Source organism: Pundamilia nyererei, unplaced genomic scaffold (assembly GCF_000239375.1).
Source record: "Pundamilia nyererei isolate P.nyererei 1_Seehausen unplaced genomic scaffold, PunNye1.0 scaffold00013, whole genome shotgun sequence".
Lineage (NCBI taxonomy): Eukaryota > Metazoa > Chordata > Actinopteri > Cichliformes > Cichlidae > Pundamilia > Pundamilia nyererei.
This window is the reverse complement of record NW_005187414.1, coordinates 1,625,743-1,644,575: the sequence shown is the minus strand read 5'-3', so window position 1 is coordinate 1,644,575 and position 18,833 is coordinate 1,625,743. Positions and strand designations below refer to the sequence as shown.

Below are 18,833 nucleotides of genomic sequence, written 5' to 3'. Positions count from 1 at the left end.
TTGGCAGTTTGAGCCTCTGCTCTGCTGTGTGTTCCAAGTCATTAACATGTAATGTGCACTCCGGACCCGGGGCTCGTAAGAACCATTCCTAGTCGCCATAACATTTAAACAGTTTTGAGGCGCACTTCCCCCAGCTGTGAGACAAAGAGCTTCTGCTTTTTGTCGTGCAGTCTCCTCGCCAGTATCGCCGTGTGAACTGTCACCACCTCTCCCCCAGCGAAAGCCTCCTTTCACTGCGTTTTCTCGTGGGATCGCGCTCCCGTTCGGGCCACGGCTGTTTTTTGTCTCTGCTATTTACAGCAAAAAAGGGAGAGGAAAGAGAGAGGACGGGGAACAGCCAGAGTTGTTAACAGCTTGTTAAACATGTCTGTTTAATTCAACACCACTCTCACCCCTCGGCCGGCCTCAAATGCAGCGTTTGTCTTCTCTAATGCTAATGCACTCAGCTTTTATAGTCCAGATATAGAGAAAATCAATTCATAATATCTCGCTGTTCTGTGCTTTGAGTGGATGTGTGAGACCCTAATGAGCTCCCAATTTAGACTGAAATGTTTGTTTGGGGCTGGAAAAATTTGAGAGGAAGTAGGCAGGTTCAGGGAAAAGACCAAAAAATAAATAAAAAGGCGTTTAAGAGAATAAAACAGGCACTTTAATTCCCAACAGGTTTAGATATTTTGTGTGTGGCGGTAGTTAAAGAGTGGTGGAAACCTCAGCAGGACATTTACTGTATTCCTCAAAGTAAAGCGAATGCTACAGGAATCATCAATAAAAACATGCACTGTAGCTAACACGCACACAGCGACACACATACTTTGTTAAAAATCATGTGAAGAGCTTAGAGCTCATTAGGTACTGCAAGCTCCGGGGAAAAAGAAAACAACTATTGCATGACAGGAAATGAACAAAAATAATATTCTTCAATTATGTGGAAACCAAAATTTTCCACATGATTTAGAATCAACATGATCACGAAGAGATAAATATTTGGAAACAAGTGTCTGGATTTTTCCCTTTTTCCCTCTGCTTTGGGAAGAAAATATAAACTCTGGTATTCAAAAGAGTATGAGGTCAATTTGGGATACAGAGTATTTGTGGCAACAGTGTTACATGCCAGGATTGCTGGATTACCCTAAGACCCTCCCCCAAAAAACTGCCTAAAGTTGGAGATGTGTCTTATAGAGATTTACATGATAATGTTGAATATTGGAGAGACTCATATATTTGTATTGTTCATGCTATGAATGTTAAGAGACATAAAAGTATAGGTGTCTAAGCCTGCATTCTTTGAAATGGTCAGCAGGGGGCATTAAAAAAAGACTTCTGATTGTATAGAAGTATATGGACAAACGGAACTCCGCCCCCTGCTCTGTGACTTCCTTTACAGCTTTATGGGCTCAACAGCTAGTTTCCAGGTAATCCTGAATAAAACCTGAGTGTCATTTTTTTAAATTAGCGTCATTTTAGAATCAGAAAGGAGGGCTATCCAGTGTACACTTTGATTTTAGATCAGATCAGCGCCCAATGGGAATGGAGAACACGCTTCAAACTGGGTCGTCAGTAACCAGTGCGTGAGATCATGGTGGCACCGTCCATAGTTTTTACTGTCTACATTAAGAAAGCTAGCTGTAGTGCGTTTTCCTGTACGTAACCTACAGGTGTATTTCAACAAGATGAATGTATTTATAAGCTTGTGCGCTTTTGGCTACCTAGCGCCCACTTGCAAGGTGTTAGCATAAATATCCTGGGTGTGATGTAATGTTTACTGTAAGCTCAGTGACTGCATTGTCCAAGCTGACAGGAAAGGCTAAGAAGTGTAACCATGACCCTTTGTTCATATCCGGAATTTGATTCACAAACAGCAAGGGTGTCATGAAGGAGTCAGAGAGCGCGAGCTTGCATCATTAACTGCTACTGCTGCCGATAGGAGTAGAGCGTCGAGAGTGGACGTGATGCGGACAGGTGTTACAAACTGTTAGCCAATAATGTTCGTCTTTATACCACAGATAATCCTCCAATCTGAAACACGGCATGATCAAGATTTACAAAAGAGATTTACTTTTTTTATTCAGTAGAACCCAAAATGAGAGACTGAGCCCATAACCTCCACAAGACAGTGGTCAAGACCTATAGACTCCTGCACAACATATTCCACGTTCTCCTTAATGATTCATCATTTTTTTATATACTGAAAACAAACCCTGCCAGTCAGAACCAAGCTGCCATCCCACAGAGAGCGTCAGCGATGACGGCACTCTCGCAGCTAAACATGAATAGAACTTCTCAAAGGTAAATCAAGTGAACTGTATTTATTTAAGAATCCCTTCTTTGGATGCAGTTTTGGATCAATTCAGTGAAGTCGATTAAGGATGTGCACAGCAACTCGTGATTTCTAACAGACTGTAAATGAGCGCACATCAAAAGCAACTTTCCTGCGTTACATCGACTGCAGATGTTTGCCTGGCGACAACCACTCAGCACTCTTTCCATCACAAATGGGGGAATGTTTTGCTCATCAAAGCCGCGTTTCTGGGCCAGCAGTACTGCAGCACCACGGGTTTTACTTTCTCCAAGGAGGGTATTTATGACTTCGGCCTGAAGAATGCAGCTGTGAACAAGGAGTTCATGACTCGGGGAGATTACGTGACTCGCAACGCTCCTCGCTGCGGTCTCGCATCGCAGTTGAGCACTTTCTCATGTCGCTGTGGTGAAACTTGGAGGCAGCTTTGTATGCAAACCTACATTTGCTTATTCGATAAAGTACGTAGAAAAGTAGAAAGCTGACAAGATGAAATGAAACACAACCAGCACAGGTTGCTAGTCATTCACCAAGCTTAATTGCCAGTTAAATCAGTTTGGTTGCTGAAGTTTTATATATCACTATTGGACCATTTCAAAGCAGTGGTGAGGTTTGACCCACGTCACACTCGGCTGGGGACGATGGATAATTTATCATATTTTAAATCTTGTTCTGAGGAACCTATTATAGCTCCAGAAAGGCGCAAACTGGCTAATATTATTTCTTTGTCTTTTGATTGGTCAGATAAACACAGCTGAGGTGAAACTCAAAGAACAGCCAGTTTAGTCTCAGGATTTCCTTCCATTGGTGATATTCACCCTCATAGACGCTTCAACCCTACAGAGGTTAGATTTTCTGCTTCTTTTTAGATGTTTCTAAATGTAAGCAAAAGAATAATTATAACACATTTTCTTTTGCTTTCTCTAAAGCAAAACTTCACCCAATCGTCTCAGCAGAGCTTCAGTGATGTCGGTGAACCTCTCTGGGCTGAGACCTTGCACATGCTGAACTTAGATCTAACATGAAAACAAAGAGAGAGAGACCATTTCCTCCTGGTCACCTCCAGAAAGCTGGGAGAACTTTGCTTTCACTATTCATCACAGTCTCCATTCATTATGGGCACTACCAGACGGCGAGTAGCGCTCAAGGTCACAGCTGCTCCGTCCCACCTGGAACGGCGACTCCTCTGACCCACTGGCCTGGCATATGGAAGTGCTATCTTGCTCCGTGTGCTCCAGGAGAGAAAGTTAAACTTTAATCTGGCTGGCTACTGGGGAATTTGCTCAAAGTTTCCTTGGCAGGTGGCGCTTTAATTATTTAAAATGTTCACATTTAGTCTTGCCACAAATGACTTCTGAAGAACAACAACTCGAAGCCAGAACGACCAATTTATTCCATTTCGCCCTTCCTCCTTGTTGTGATTGCTGCACATGCATAAACATCTTCTCTATTAAAAAAAACTCATCCAGCTCAACATCATTAATATTGTATTTTTTTTTTTTTAATTTCAAGCGTGCCAGACGCACAATTCCTTTCAATCAAGCAAACCAGACAGAGACGAAGTGCTGTTCAGGTCCAAGCCAATTATTCCTCTATACTTGTGTTAGAAGACATCACCTTTCTTATGATAACAGGCTCCCCGAGGAAGCCAACACCGCAATGTAAGCTAGACAGAGAAATCACCAATTAGCATACAAATGCGCACAAGTTCCACTCTGCACAGCTTCATGGAAAAAAGACAGTGAGGACATGTACATATATTGTGAGCTTGAAAAACAAGCTAAATTAGCAGGTCAACGTGAGAGTTTTTACCTGGCAGTACGACACAGAGCTGTGCTGTTACAGGCGTCCAATCAAAAGCAGTTTAGGCAGCGTTTCAAATACTGTGGATGCTGCAGTTTGTAATAATCTCTGTAAACTCATTGAGCTAGCATGGCAGGTTACTTATCTTTCTATGAAACATTAAAACCAACATGCTACACTTCATAGATCTCAATAAATATACATGTTTTTCTTTCATGTGAGGCGCACATCCTGAGGGGGGTGCAAGTGAGTTGGCTATAGAAAGTTGAGACTGTGAGTTAAAAGTGCATTCAAACCTCTCAGCACACAATATGCATCATTAATACTTCCACTTTAAAAGACGGGGTTGGATAAAGTGGGCCTACGTTTGTAAAATGTGCAACATTATACTTCCTATTGATGCACAAAGTGTCCAGATTATGGCAACAGTAGATTTAACACGAGGCCAAAATAAGACAAATAATATTAGTAGATGGCAAAACCTATTAAAATGATTACAAACCATCTTGATTCATACCTTAGATACAGTTCACTGCAATCTGCTACCATTGGCCGGTCAGCTCTATTATTGCCTCCAGGAAACTGCCGCAACACAAGCTGACCATTATAAGCTTCACAATTGCACCATTTGTTGCAATTGTTGTCTGGTTGTGGGTTGCATCACACTGTAAACAGCGGGGGCTGCTTTTTAGTGTGTCTGCACCTGTAAACACCACCCAGGTCAGGCAGCCACACAGCAGTTTTCAGTGTAACCCCTTATCTTGTCACCAATTACAGTGCTCAGTATAGCCGGTGGGCAACTTTTCATAAGTTGTAAAAGGGAAGAAAACAGTTCATATTATGGAGAGTGCTGCAGTTTTTAAAGGCAAGTCTCCTCACAGACACTAAACAGCTTGTCAGGCCTGATTTAATGCACTCATTTCAGTGCTGAAAATATCTTTCTTATTTTAATGGTGCCGAGCACATTTTCTGTGCTGAGATACAGAGAAAGAAAAAAAAGGCTGTTCGCAGCTCACATGGCAATCTGGCGCCGAAAAATCTAAATTCAGAAGGACAAATTGAATTTACATTTCAAAACGGTCCACTGATCGACAACCGCTGAAAAGACCACCCCGCGTTCAACCCTTAAACACTGCCAGAGGAATTCCTGCAGTGTCAGTGCTGTGTTTGCTTTAAACTCAGAACATCACATTTTAATGGCCGGCATCAAAAAGGGCGAGCACCTTCAGCAAACAGTGTCGCTTCGTGAAAGGGAAAAGTCGCCGGGCCTTTTTTCCTTCTTCACCTTCACGCAGGAATAATCACACACAGTGCTGCCTGTTCAGACCAATTTTCCATTCATTTACTTTCCATATAATTTCATCACACAGCAAGGTGATACTAAATTGATTTGGGTGGTTTTTACTTAATGTTCATTGTGTCCACTCTTGGCAACCAATAGGCGGAGTCCAGTGACCCATTGTGACACACAATTAGCCCGACATATTGTGAAAGAGGCAAAGGCTTCACCTGCATTCAGGCTTTAATTAAACACTACTGAGGGCAATGAAAGACGGGATAATGCTGGAGCGCAGCTTTAAACCAATCAGTTCAATGTTAATTCTGCCAGATGTCGACGTTTGTAATACCTGGAATAAGATTGCTTTAATGACTTTTCCACCATATTGAGGCTGATTAGAAGATGCTTAAATGTGGATCACAAAGTAAGGCTGTTATGGAGCTTTTACAAGGCACAAAATTGAAAATTCCTTTAGGAGAGTGAAAAAAATAAAGCTACTCGGCGCTAACACCTGTTCACGGAACGATTCAAAGGCGGAAATTCACATTTGATTAGTTGCTGCCATATGGAATATGACAAACCACTTTCTTTGAAATGATTTACAGCATTCACAAAAAACATGTTCTAGAAAACTGAGCGTACCAACTCTGTTTTTAGTGAGTACTTATCTCTGGGTTTTCAGATAAGTACTCACTGGCTAGGTGACTACTCAGCAGAGCTTACCAAATCAATAGATAAGATGGGTTGTAGCACAAATAAGAGTTTTTAACAAGAGATTAGTTTTCACCAGACTGTACGCAGAATAGTCTGTCCTTTACTTACAATACATAAGAGCATAAAAGAAATATATAACAGTGAAATGCTTCTTAAGCAGCACTAATATTAAAAAATTTAAGTGTTACAACCCTATAAACTAATTATTATAACTAATGGTTAAGCAGCACTTTATCATAATAATACATGTTATAGGTTTATGCATATAAACGTCCCTCTATAATGCAGAGCGATACTGAAATTAGCTGACAGCTAAGGGAAATAAGAGATCATATAATTAAGTTAGCGAATTTAACAGATTCAGGATATTGTTGTTCTCATTTGCATAGCCTAACGTGATAATCGTGTGGTTAAAAATCAGATTAATTTCTACACTTAATTATGTGTGTTGCTAATTTTAGCAGCGTCTATTTCATACTTCGATGTAAAATATAAAGCAGCAAGAAAACGATAAAGTCAATACTTCAAATATACCTGCTCGATTAAATGTAGGTTTTAAGCTCCAACACTGACAACGGATGAAGCACCGAGTAACGTGTAACTAACACAACGAACTAGCTAAAGTATCGTTAGCTAATTTGACCAGGTTCAAATTTAAGGTCATGTGGTTGATGCGTCTGGAACCTGACATTTAATGTCATAACCAGACCACTGTAACAACTGTAAACCGTTTTAAGATATATAACAATAAAATTAGCCAAAATGAATTAGCTTAGCAAAATTTGACAGTTCTCTGTTCCATTTTTATTTATTCTGAAAAGCTGTTTCTTAACTTTGAATACTTTACATGGTTTGGACGTTTCTGTTAACATATAATTTTCCCTCCTGAAATTGTACTTTTAAACATTTGCTACAGTTTGCTACATTTCTTGATGGCAGTTCTGATTTTCTTGCAAACATTTGTACACATCACTAAAGATTTTAATGATTAATCCAAGCTGCGTGAATAATTTCTTTATGACTAGCTTCACCTCAGTGAAGAAGCCAGTCCTGGAAAATGCACAGGGGGGAGATTATACACTAAATCTTTCAAAGCAAGAGTTGCACAACACAGAAAGAGGGAGGAACAGACAGCGGATGATCCGAGCGCCAAAGCCTCGATTCTTTTAACCACTTGGCCTCCACGTAAAGCCGACAATTCCGCAATAACAAATCACATTTTGACATTTGGGGATTTTGAGAAATATACCCATTTCCAGCTCAAAATACCAGAGTGGCACACCCTTTTGTTTCAGCTGTGGTTAATTGTCATAGTGAATTAAGACTCGGCTAACGTGGGCTTCTTAGCAGGCTGGAGGTTACAGAGGCCACACTGGGATGCGGTCACGTGGAGGGAAAAAAGTTGGACTTCGAGATCGAGCCCATCCTGGGGTTTAGTTGTGCCATACAAGCAGAATAAGAGAGTCTCCTGGATTCTCCCCAGCTGAATGCTAAGCTGCAGTGGCTACGCTAAGACGGCACAAGCTTCCCATATAGAAATAAGAGGATAACTTGGCATGTTGCGCACAGCACAAATCTTTGACACAGTATTGCCAGTGTCTGACCCAAAATAGATTTCGCTCCGAGTGTGTTTTTGGGGAACATGTAGAGCAACAAGAATGCAGGATCACTCCAAAGAACACATTCACTTCTTTGCTGGATACAAGGAAACGAGTGATCGCTCAAATCCAATGGCTCTTTTATTTTCAAAAAGCTTCACTTAAGTATTTACAGTTTGTGCAAAAACATTTAAAGGTTTCAAGGACTTTACATTGTAAGTTCAACCTCAAGGCACATACATGGAACAACATCAATATTTCATCATGAGAACAGAAATTTAACTTTGGTTCCTAAGAAAACGTCTCGGTGTGGATGGCTAACGTAACACTGTGTCTCGGATGAGAAGCCAGAAGCCAGGATGGCGACGTATCCCAACATAGCCATTTTACATGCACTGTAAGTTTCCAGCCTACTTCCTCTACACCAAAGAAAATCTCTGCGTGCGGTTGCCCGTGCTGCATCTCAACCGCGTGTGGCGATCGACTGGGAAGAAGAAATATTTGAAAGTCCAAACCTCGGTGTGATAACAAATGAAAGGCTATGAAGCTAAATACAGTACATGCAAAAAATTCTTGAATGAACATCACTGGCTAATAGATATTTGCAGCAAAGGTTCTGCCTGCAGGAAGAAACGGGCGACTTTCCACCTTTTCAATTTCACGTGTTCTGTCTGAGGTGACCTCTCAATGATTAAACGTAATTATTCCAACGTGAATCAATGAGCTTCTCGGCACCCTGAAACTGTAATAAGACGACATTCGCAGCCGTGTGTAAATTCCATTGGCTATGGCACTGCAGTCTCTTGATCGAAATTAAGAGTAATGTATGCTGCAAAACAACCACCAAAGCCTCTTCCCAGTCTGGCTGAATCATTAGCAGTGCACCGCTTAATTTCTGGCACTATGGATGAACAGTCTCTTCGTTAGCTAGTGTGTGTGTCACGCTTCCTGTTAACGCCGTTATTGTTGCTGCAGTCGATCGGAGAAATGTGCTTTCTGTTCTTGCTGCCGTCTCTTTATGTCTCATGTTTTCTACTCCCCTTTCTTCCTCCCACTTAACTCCCTCGCTCTCTCTCCCTCTCGTTAATTATTCATTCCTGCATAAAAGGTAAGGCAAATATCTGTCTCCGTTACACATTCACAGACAGGGGGAGATGCTAAATGTTGCAATGGATTCACCTGGCTTGCTTGATCATGGGACTAAAATAGGGCTTTATATCTAAAATGAAAGAAAAAAAAAATCCCAGTGGTAGCATGTTCAAGTGCTGCGTGGGATTATGGTCAGCTGTTAAAGCATGTAGCGAACAGTACATGGTGAACTGTCGGTTAGGTACCCAGCAGGGGAAAGCCGAGCACAGGTCAGGGCAGCCTGGTGTGTCTCGATGGACAGCATGTATTGGGTTGGCTGATATGTGTATTAGTAGAAAAAGATTTAAACAAAAAGTAGAGATACTTTGATAACCACAGAAGATGTAGAACAACTTGAAATAATTTTTAAAAATGATTTACATACTTGAATAGGAGCTGAGGAGTGAAAGAAGGCGTTTGCCGTTTTACAAAGTTCACTTTTTTGCTGAGATTAATGAGAAGACTCACATCACTTTCATGTCTGTATAGCTTAATTCAGTGATAAGCTAAAACTGTTATGTTCAACTCAACATTTACCAGCACCAATGCCAACACCACTAATGAGCACATTACTTCACATTTGTTTTTAATCTGTGCAAAAATATGAAGTCTAAAAACAACATTTTATAGTAAATTTTTTTTAGCGTTAGCCTGAGCACACTAGCTTTTTTCCAGTTTTCAGACTTGAAGCTCAACTAGGATAATAGGCAGCCAGTGACAGTGTCCCTTATAGTGAACAGAGTAGTATGATTGTTCCTTTTTCACATGATTGATATTGTGACTATTTTGGTTAAAAATATTCACAAACAAAATACATTTGGATATGATGGCAAAAAAGAAATTAAAAAACCCGATCGACAAATCAATCATCGCTATCAATCATCCTTAGCTTTAAATAAATTATCTAAACCACCTGCATATTAATTGAGAAGTTGGGGAATAATAGGTGGTTTCTTACTAAAGTAAGGAGAAGATTGATGCCATAGACACGAAGTCGTAGTCAAGAGCAGATGAGCTTAGCTTGAAACAGACAGGGCTATGGCTAATCTCGCTATGTCCAATATCTACATTAGATCACATTTGTTCAATCTGTACAAAAATTAGAAGTCTAAAAATGACCTTGTGGTTTTACAGCGTAGAAGACTTCATAGACTTGTTTGCGAGTGCAAACAAGCTGTTTACAAGCTGTTTTCATGTTTTTACTTTCCAAGCTAGGTTAGGCTAGCTGGCTGCTGGTGCTAGCACCTTTTTTTAGCATGCTAACAGTAAAGTGGTGTTAATTAGATGTTTTTAATAGATTTTACTGCACAACTATCATGACCAAAAAAACAGACCTGACAAAAATAATGTTGTGATAGCTATAACATATTTGCTATTGATCCTTGTTCAAATATTGCTATACTAGCTAAAACGCTTTTCTGAGAAAACAAATTATATATCTTCGGTTTTTGTTTCTTTTTTTTGTGCAAATGAACAAAGAGCTGCAAAGAGTAAATCTGTGACCTAAACACACAACAACTGTACAGCAAAGAACAATTAGGCTACATGATAATATACGATATTCTGAAATGTTACAAAAAGTTTTTATGATGAAACTCTAGATTTTTTTTCAGCTAAACACTCAGAAAAAAATGTCATTAAAATCTCTGTCATTAAAAAAAAATTTATGACAGAGATTTTATCTTTGAAAAAGAAATTACCACTTCCATCTAAAAAACAAATGAATTTTCAATACGTAAAAATAATTTTAGGGTGACCTTAAATTACATTTTAAGATGGATGATTTAATTCATTAAAGTATTCAATTAAAGGTTGAACAGATTTTAAGCTCTGGAATTGCAAACAGGCCAATTTATCACAAACTGAGCTATTGCTGGAGTCATAGGAAGAGCGCTTACTTTTAATTTCAACGCTTCGCACGAGCCCTTAAAAAATCTCTGAATTGTAAAAAGTGATCTTAGGTTGTGCCGACTCTGTCGGGTACAGTGCATTTGAACAGCTGACTCTGTGTGCCTCGCAAAGAGTTAAAAACTACCTCTCAGCATGAGCTTCGGGCAGCCATGTGAAAATAAGGCCTACATATTTCTCTCCCTTTTTTGGTTGAGGATTATGTGAAGGGGGAAAGAAAAGGGAAGCAGCTCTTTAAGCCTGGCCCCTCAAAATAAAATCTTGTCAAATCAAATAAAGTTTCCTTAAGAGGTGCATAATGAAGACCTCACACTGGCACCCTCACATTCGATGCAAAGAGAAGCCACCAACGCTTACAAGCTGAAGGGCAGGGAAAGCGTTTTAACTGAGCCGTGCACAGATCAGAGCGAAGAGTTGGACGCTGACACGGGAAGGCAGACAGAGTGGCAATCATCCTCTCAGAGATGCTGTTGTGAAGTGAGCAGCTGCATTGTTTTGGCTGAGCAAAGCGTGAATGAAAAAGGCCACACTATAAGTGCGGACAAAAGGATAAATAATGAGAAGGTAGATGAAGCGCTCGGTCGCAGCGCAGTGTGCGATCATGGGCGGGGTGCGAGTCCATTGTTGTAATTTCCTAATTTATCACAAAGTCTAATGGACGATGGGACAAGGTTGAGATAAGTGGCTGTATAATTAGTGTTATGTGTGAGCCATATCAAAATTCATCATGCTCTCCACACACACACACACACACACAAATCATCTCATAATGGACCGGAGTGGTGAAAATCCATATCATTTAGCCAGCAAACACAGAAACACTGTTAGTTTTAAATGATTCCACATCATTAAGTAGCCCAATGAGCAAAAATACTCGACACAATGCTGTTCAAGCATGAGTAATGTTGTCTGGGTAATGGGCTCGGGGGAAATGGTGGAGGTAAAGTGATCTCTCTGGCCTGTCTATGTAACACACACACACACACACACACACACACACACACACACACACACACACACACACACACACACACACACAACGCTGAGGAAAACTGCCCCCTTGTGGCCTCACTGGCCCAAACATTTGGGGGGGAAAAGAAGCTGAGCGAATGAATGTTTCTTCGAAAGGAAAGGACCAGCAAGAATCAGCACATTCAAGCATGATTTTAGAAACAATAATTTTTCCAGAGCTGTCCAAAACCCACCAATTCTACCTGGAAACAAACAGAACAAAGATGCTTTTAGTGTTAAGGAACTTTCAGCCCAGGCTTTTCAACAACACCGATGATATTCCCAGCCTGCACAGCCGTGCAAAACCCCCGTCACACGCCACCACTGCCTACCTCTGCTCATTTCCTGCCTTGCTGCCATTAATAAGAACGTGCACTTCAATTCTCACGTTTTCTTTTTTTCCTTTTTAAACACACCGTCACTGAACCAGCGCCATATTTCCTCTAATCAGCAGTGTTTGGATTTCCCCGTCTGCTGTGTTGTTCTGGGGAGGGTGTTTTTATTATTCTTTTGATTTTTTTGCAGGGTTTCAAAGTGTGAAAAGGTCCTATTTTTGCTTCTGTGGTTAGCAAAGGATCCCAGCCCTCCTAAAGCGCCCCCTCTCCCAAAAAACATTTCCAAGGCTGACAGCAAGTTTTCTTTTGTCAGAAGCTACACCCAGGGTGCCGTGATTGTACAAATCCATGTTCATGTACAGTACTGACCGTTAAAACAACTTCCAAAACCCTGCTGGTTATAAAAAAAAAAGAAACACTTGTATCTGTTTTTCTAGGAATAAAAAAGATAGCAGAGAATCCCACATTATTATCCACAGTATAAATTACATCGTAGACAGAACTTGGAAATATATATAATACAGTTATATTTCACTATAATTTTTTATATTTTTCAATGTCTAGACAAACAGTGTGTGTGTGTGTTTATGCAAGTCTTTTTGCTTTGTGTGTGTGTGTGTGTGTGTGTGTGTGTGTGTGTGTGTGTGTGTATGCTGCTGTACTGAGTGTCTGCAGCATCACGTGTGGCAGAACTCTGTACTGGGCACGTTGCTGCTCTTGCAGTAGGCTATGCTGTTGTTACTGAGGTGACAGTCTCTAAATCCAATGCCCCCGTTGGGAGTGTAGATGGGCTGGATGCGGAAATCTCCCTTGAGCAGCTGCTCATTGTTCAGCGCCACTATCTGGAAACTGGTCTCAGTCATCTCCAGAATGGAGTTATCCTTCTTGGTTCCAGCCTCACAGTAGTCGTCTTTTCTCCTGCCGCGGTTGTATTTCCACTTGGTCGAAGACGACCGGTTCTTCCTGTGCATGTGCCAGCAGAACAAGCTGAGCAGCGTAACCAGGACGATAAGAACAGCCCCTCCTATGATCCCAGCCATTAGCAGCGTGGAGCTGATGCTGTCCTGAGGAGCCTGCTCTCTGCCCGGAGGCTTGGTGGTCACTGGCGGCTTGGTCCTGGCCTCGGAGCATATAGTATCCTCCCCAGGCCTATAGGAATTAAGGGTGTCCAGGACGTGCACGCAGATCCGATACACAGACCGGGGATCCAGGTTGGTGAGGCTGATGCGCCGCAGGTCCCCGCTCACCGTCCTCTCCTGCATTCCTTCGTTGATTTGGCTTTGGCCCCTTTTGACCCAAGTGACCTTGTAGGCGGTGACAGTAAAGTAGGAAGCCCAGCTCACGTCGATGTTGGTGGAGTTGACCACGTGGAAGGAGATCTGAAGAGGGTCCTCGTAAGGAGGCAGGGGTCCGGCAGGGTTGTTAAGTAAGGGGGGCAGCGTGGGGGAGGGGGAGTCAAAGTAGTAAGGGATGGATGAAGTGATGAGGGTGGAAATCATGGTGGTGACAGGGGTGGTGGTGGGTGGGGGAGGGGGTGTGGAGCGGAGGGTGGGCCAGGGTGGCTGGTCGGGTTGAATGGGGCACTCGATAATATCCAGCGTGAGCTCTCTGATTGTCATGCCACGCACCTTCTCCGGACTCGAGCACGTAAACCCGCGGGCGTTGACAGAGGAAGGCAGCGATTTGAGCCACACCACCACCCATTTTACGGTGCAGTCACAGCGCCACGGGTTGTTTCGCACTATGAGGTGCCTCAAGCTGGACAGGCCATCGAACACACCTTGCGTTAGAGTTTGAAGCTGGTTGCTGGAGATATCCAGTCTTTCCAGCCTGTTTAGACCCGCAAACGCCGCCACGGGGATCTGGTCGATCTGGTTCTCCTGTAGGCTAAGTTTGACCAGCGACTGGCTGGGCAAGAGAGGAGGGGGGAAAGTTAGTGAATTGCGGGCCAGAGCCAACTCACGGAGGGTGGCCAGGTCCTGGAAGGTCCCTGGTGCGATGCCCTCATCTGTCAGCAGGTTCCCGTCCAGCAGGAGGCGCTGTAGACGTGTCACATTCTGGAAGGCCTCCTCTGCAATGACAGCAATGCGGTTCTCATCTAACCGCAGCTCCTTCAGGTCTTCGGGAAGACCAATGGGAACGCTGCTTAAGTGGTTCTTGGTGAGGAAGAGGAGTTTGAGGCTTACCGCCTCCCTGAAGGCCCCTTCTTCCACCCCTACTGTGGAGATGGAGTTATCGTCAAGGTGTAGCTCCTCTAGTTTAGTCAATTGGGCAAGAGCTGCCTTGGAGATTGTTTGGATATTGTTCTCCTGGAGGTGCAGGACCTTGGTGTTTTTGGGCAGATTCACGGGGAATTCGTCCAGCTGGTTGCCGTACAGGTACACAGTTTCTACGGAGACCAGATTGTGAAGTTCCACAGGGAAACCAGCATTGTTGATCTGGTTGTTGTGGAGGTAGAGGACCTTGTAGCCCTCCTGTATCCCCAGAGGCACTGATGTCAGGCTGCGTTCGTTGCAGTACACAAACCCTTTGTCACAACGACACTCTTGCGGACAAGAGGCACCTGGGCTGAATTGCATTTGGAGGCTTAGGATGACAGTCAACCAAAATTGCAAGAACGAAGCCCAATCTTTATTCCAGGGTCCAGCCAGAAACTCCATAGTGGAAAAACAAACAGGGGGGAAAAAAGGCAAACCAACAATTAAAAAAAAAAAAAAAACTGGCGGGAGGGAATAAAAAAATGAAAATCAGAGAGGCAAATGACGTATATATCCACCAAAAACCAGACCCATGAAAATATATAAAAAAGTCCAACTAAGATTGTTAAGTAATGATGCAGTTAGCTGGGAAAAGAGCAGGAAACTGTGGGAGTAATCCTGTAAATGCTAGTCCTCAGCCGAAGAGCGATGGTCTCATTAGTGGTGGCCAGGCCTCCGACTGACTCCATCCATGCTGAGACATCAGACCATAGCAGGACTCTTCTCTCGCTGCTCCATGCAGAGCTCAGCCAGGGCCAATTTGAGTGCCACCGCAGGCTCCGCTCGCCTGTCCGTCACACACTGCTGGTCCCAGACCAGGGCAGAGTCCAAGGGGGGTGACATTTGGATCCAGAGACCTGCGGGAAAACAAAGAGAAGCTAGATGAGTATTTTCAGAGGTGGCCTGTTCTTGGAAAAAAAGAAAAGAAAAATAGGGGGCCTCCCTTTTCCCTCTGTCTCTTTATTTAAAATACAAACACATACCAACTGACTTCCATTTTGCTCCCACTCTTCCCTTCTTTCCCAAGACAGACAGAGGCACAAAACATTGCACTGTGGAATTATGCACTGACTATGTAAAAAAAAAAAAAGAGAGTCTGATAAATATTCTGAACAGCTCCTGCACATCCGGTTTCACAGACATAAAGAAGGCTTTTATCCCGTGCGCTCTATCAAAGGCGGTAATAGAGCACTGCAAGGACACACACTCGTGGATTCACAGGGTTTCTCAGCAACATCACCGCTGCTTAATGGAAAACATGCTAAAAAGAGGCGAGGTTAATAAAGATATGAGCTGTCTGTGTGCCAACATGGACACGGAGGATATTTCCTGGGAAAAGAAAACAATGCCGAACAGAAAACAAGCTGCAACAGCCTCTTTTCTGCTTCCCAGCTGCCTGTGCAGATTCTCGAGCAGAGGTACACGGGTAAACACACAAGTGCTTACAGTAAACACAGCCAATTGTTTTTGCCGGTGGCCCGAGGAAGAGCTCGTTATTACGTGCAAGGCCTGAACCTAACGTGGCCAAACTGGAGATTTTGAGGCTGTGGATGTTTGGAAAACAAAGACGAGGCAATCGAGGAACAGAGGCGCTGCATATCAGCTCCACCTCCCCTCGCGCCCCGGATGGAGTGACAAGCACAAGCTGTCAAAAGAAATGGGATTGGAAAATAATTTAGGCCTTCCACCTGCAACAAATGATCGATACAGGCTGTTTTTCCACCTCGGAGAGGTTTGCAGTGAAGCACAAGGCCACTGGATTACAGTAGACCACCCCTCCCTAAAATCCATTATTCCAACTTTTATGAGCCATCAAATATTTCCTTGCCCCCCCCCCCTCCTTTCCTTACCATAGGTAGCTTTCAGCTTAACTGAAGCTCCACCCGAAGTCAGCATTGGATGACACACGACGGTGGGAACGACTGGTTGAATGTTAAGCACTGCAACGGCCGTGACTGTGGATTAAGGAGCCTTGCAGGGTTATGGGGCCCCTCATCATTCAGCGAGCTCAGAGGAATCTGTTCAGTTTAGGGGCCGTGTTGAACAACTAAATCCAGACTTGGTATATCAGACAAGCAGCTATATTTAGTAGAAGGAGGGGGGAAAGAAAGAAGAAGAAATCTATACGCCTTCATGGCTCCGCTTCCTTAAATTCCTCCATTTGTTTGTTGACTAGATGGAAGCCCGCATGGGCTCTTTGTGGCAGGGATGGAGAAACAATCCTCTGACACACATCTGTGATCTACTTTTCTAAATTGAAAGAGCTAAATTTAATCAAATAAGCTTGTGGTGGTGGGGATAAGCAACCACATGAGGTGATAAAATGTGCTGCCACAGCGACAGAATCAACAGCAGAAGGCAGCAGCATCAAGATTACGATAGGTGCATAAATAAAATGTCACCAAGAATCCAGATTCAAAGAAGCACAGTGTCGAGTTTACTTAACACCACCAAAGAAACACAGATCAATGAGCTGCAGTGGCTTGATAAAAAAGGAGAGAAAAAACTACCCCACCAACACTCTGCTTTTTTCCGTCTTGATTTTCTTTTTAATTTAATTTTCAGCCCAGGGAGCACAGTTTCTCACCACCAGATGAACGCTGTGATATGTGGCCAGGACAATCCGATTAGAACTGGATTTAGCCCCAGAAACGCAATTAAAAGTTTAAAAATGGATAAGGCATTTAAGAGGCGATAAGAGGCGGATCAGGTACACTTCAAAGGCTGCCCAGTGAGCGGTGTTCATTTGAATGAATTATTTCAAAGCGGGGAACGGGGGGGGGGCGTCGAAAACCGTGCAGTGCACAGAGGGTGAAAGCCCCTCTACAAAAAGAAAGAGGAAAAGAAGAAAAAAAACTCAGGTTTTCACTCGAGTGGGAAAAATGTGGAGCCGCGTGTTTTGTTAGCGCCAAAAACTCGATGAAATGTCTCATGAACCGCACAAATATAAACTGAACAACCGTTTTTCCTTTGCTTTTTCTCTCTAAAAGTGTCTGGGAACCCGAACGCCTTTCCTTGCCATGCCTAGTTCTGCTGGATGTGGGTTCGGTTACGCTTTCTGCACTGGAATAATGAATTTCGAGTGAAAAGTGGTTCGTTTAAACGCAGCCCGGGCCCGATGTAAAGCTGCATTTTAACACACACTTTCATTATTGACCGAAAAGCATCCATCGTACCTTTGCTGAGCCTTTATCCATCGCAAACCCCGCAACCGCAGTCAACTTTTCCCCCGTCTTTACGCCTCCGTCCTTCATGCGGTCCTGCTGCAAACCCGTGCGTAAAGCTCTGTTCGGCGACGCTTGTGCGAGTCGGTTCCTACGAGCAGCTCGAACCCGGCGACTCTACGGAGGAGCATATTTGCCCGCATGGGTTATGTCCCCTTCTGCCTCCCCGTGTGCGTCTCTCGGATGTGGCTGCGAGTCCGTCCGCACTGCCGTCGGTACTTTTTTTTCTCTCCTGCGTTTTCCCAGCTTCTAAAAGGAGAGCTCCCTCCGCTTCGACTCAACACCGTGAGCGGCGCAAAAGCACCGGAGACAGCGGCAGGGGGCACTTCTCTCGCCTTCCACACTCTGGCCGAACGGTGAGGACGCACTCGCCGAACTGTCCGCCGCCTGATCCGCCACGGGCCATGACGGCCAGCTGCGTCCGTCCTGTGCGCTGTTTTTGGTGGGGAGGTCAGACTTGCCTTTCAGTGCCTGGCGTAGCTCAGACCCGGACTCCCTGCGAGTTGTTTTCTTAGATGGATTCAGCTGATAGTGCGACGTGCCTTCTCCGCTCACCTCTCTCTCCCCCTCTCTCTCTCCTGTCCCTCCTCCCCTCCTCAGAATAAAGAATGCATCTCCTCCAGAGCGGCTCCGTGATGGCTTTAAGCCACAGATCCTCCCCGCTGCCCTCACACTGCAGAAAATAGTTTGTCTCTCAAACACACTCTATCCCCACACACGCTATTTTGCCCGGCCTACCTTAACCCTCGCCACTGATGTCAGATCCGAGCCCCCCCACACACACACACACACACACACACACACACACACACACACACACACACACATTTACATTTTAATCACAAAATTCCGAAATTAGTCCTGGAGTCACCAGGTGAATAAAAGCAAAAGGAAAAAAATCTGCCTTTCCTTCTATATCAGCCTGGATTTTAATTTCCAGTGTCAGGCAAATGGGGCTTTCTCTTTAGCTACGGTGCTTCTGTGCTGTTCTGTTGGCCCGCTGTAATGTCTTAGGCCTCTTTAACCCCTGTTCTTTTTGTGAAGTGTTCCTCTAATTAGCTTAAAGCTGGATAATTAAGCCCAAAAGTACGGCTTCATCTTTGCCCGCAGCCACTCTCTTGTACTGCCTCAAAGCTTCCAGACAGGCGCTGACAGCCACGGTAATTTCATCAGACTACATTGCACCCTGGCGTTAATACCGGCTCACCGGCGCACTGCTGCCGTGCCCGCGCACGTCCCCGGCGTGCGCTAACGCTCCTCGTGTATCAGTGCGCCAAAC

At 43.8% G+C, this 18,833-nt stretch overlaps 1 protein-coding gene across 1 annotated transcript; it reads right to left on the bottom strand.

The window, feature by feature from the left end:
• Positions 1 to 12,683: 12,683 nt before the first annotated feature.
• Positions 12,684 to 14,785, bottom strand: flrt2 (fibronectin leucine rich transmembrane protein 2). Its single transcript, XM_005724840.1, has one exon. The coding sequence runs from the start codon at positions 14,730 to 14,732 to the stop codon at positions 12,750 to 12,752; it is 1,983 nt and encodes a 660-aa protein (XP_005724897.1). The 5' UTR covers positions 14,733 to 14,785; the 3' UTR covers positions 12,684 to 12,749.
• Positions 14,786 to 18,833: the final 4,048 nt, after the last annotated feature.

What these genes read in the sequence shown, in the direction of transcription:
- flrt2 (XM_005724840.1), bottom strand. Translation starts at nt 14,732, where the DNA reads ATGGAGTTTCTGGCTGGACCCTGGAATAAAGATTGGGCTTCGTTCTTG.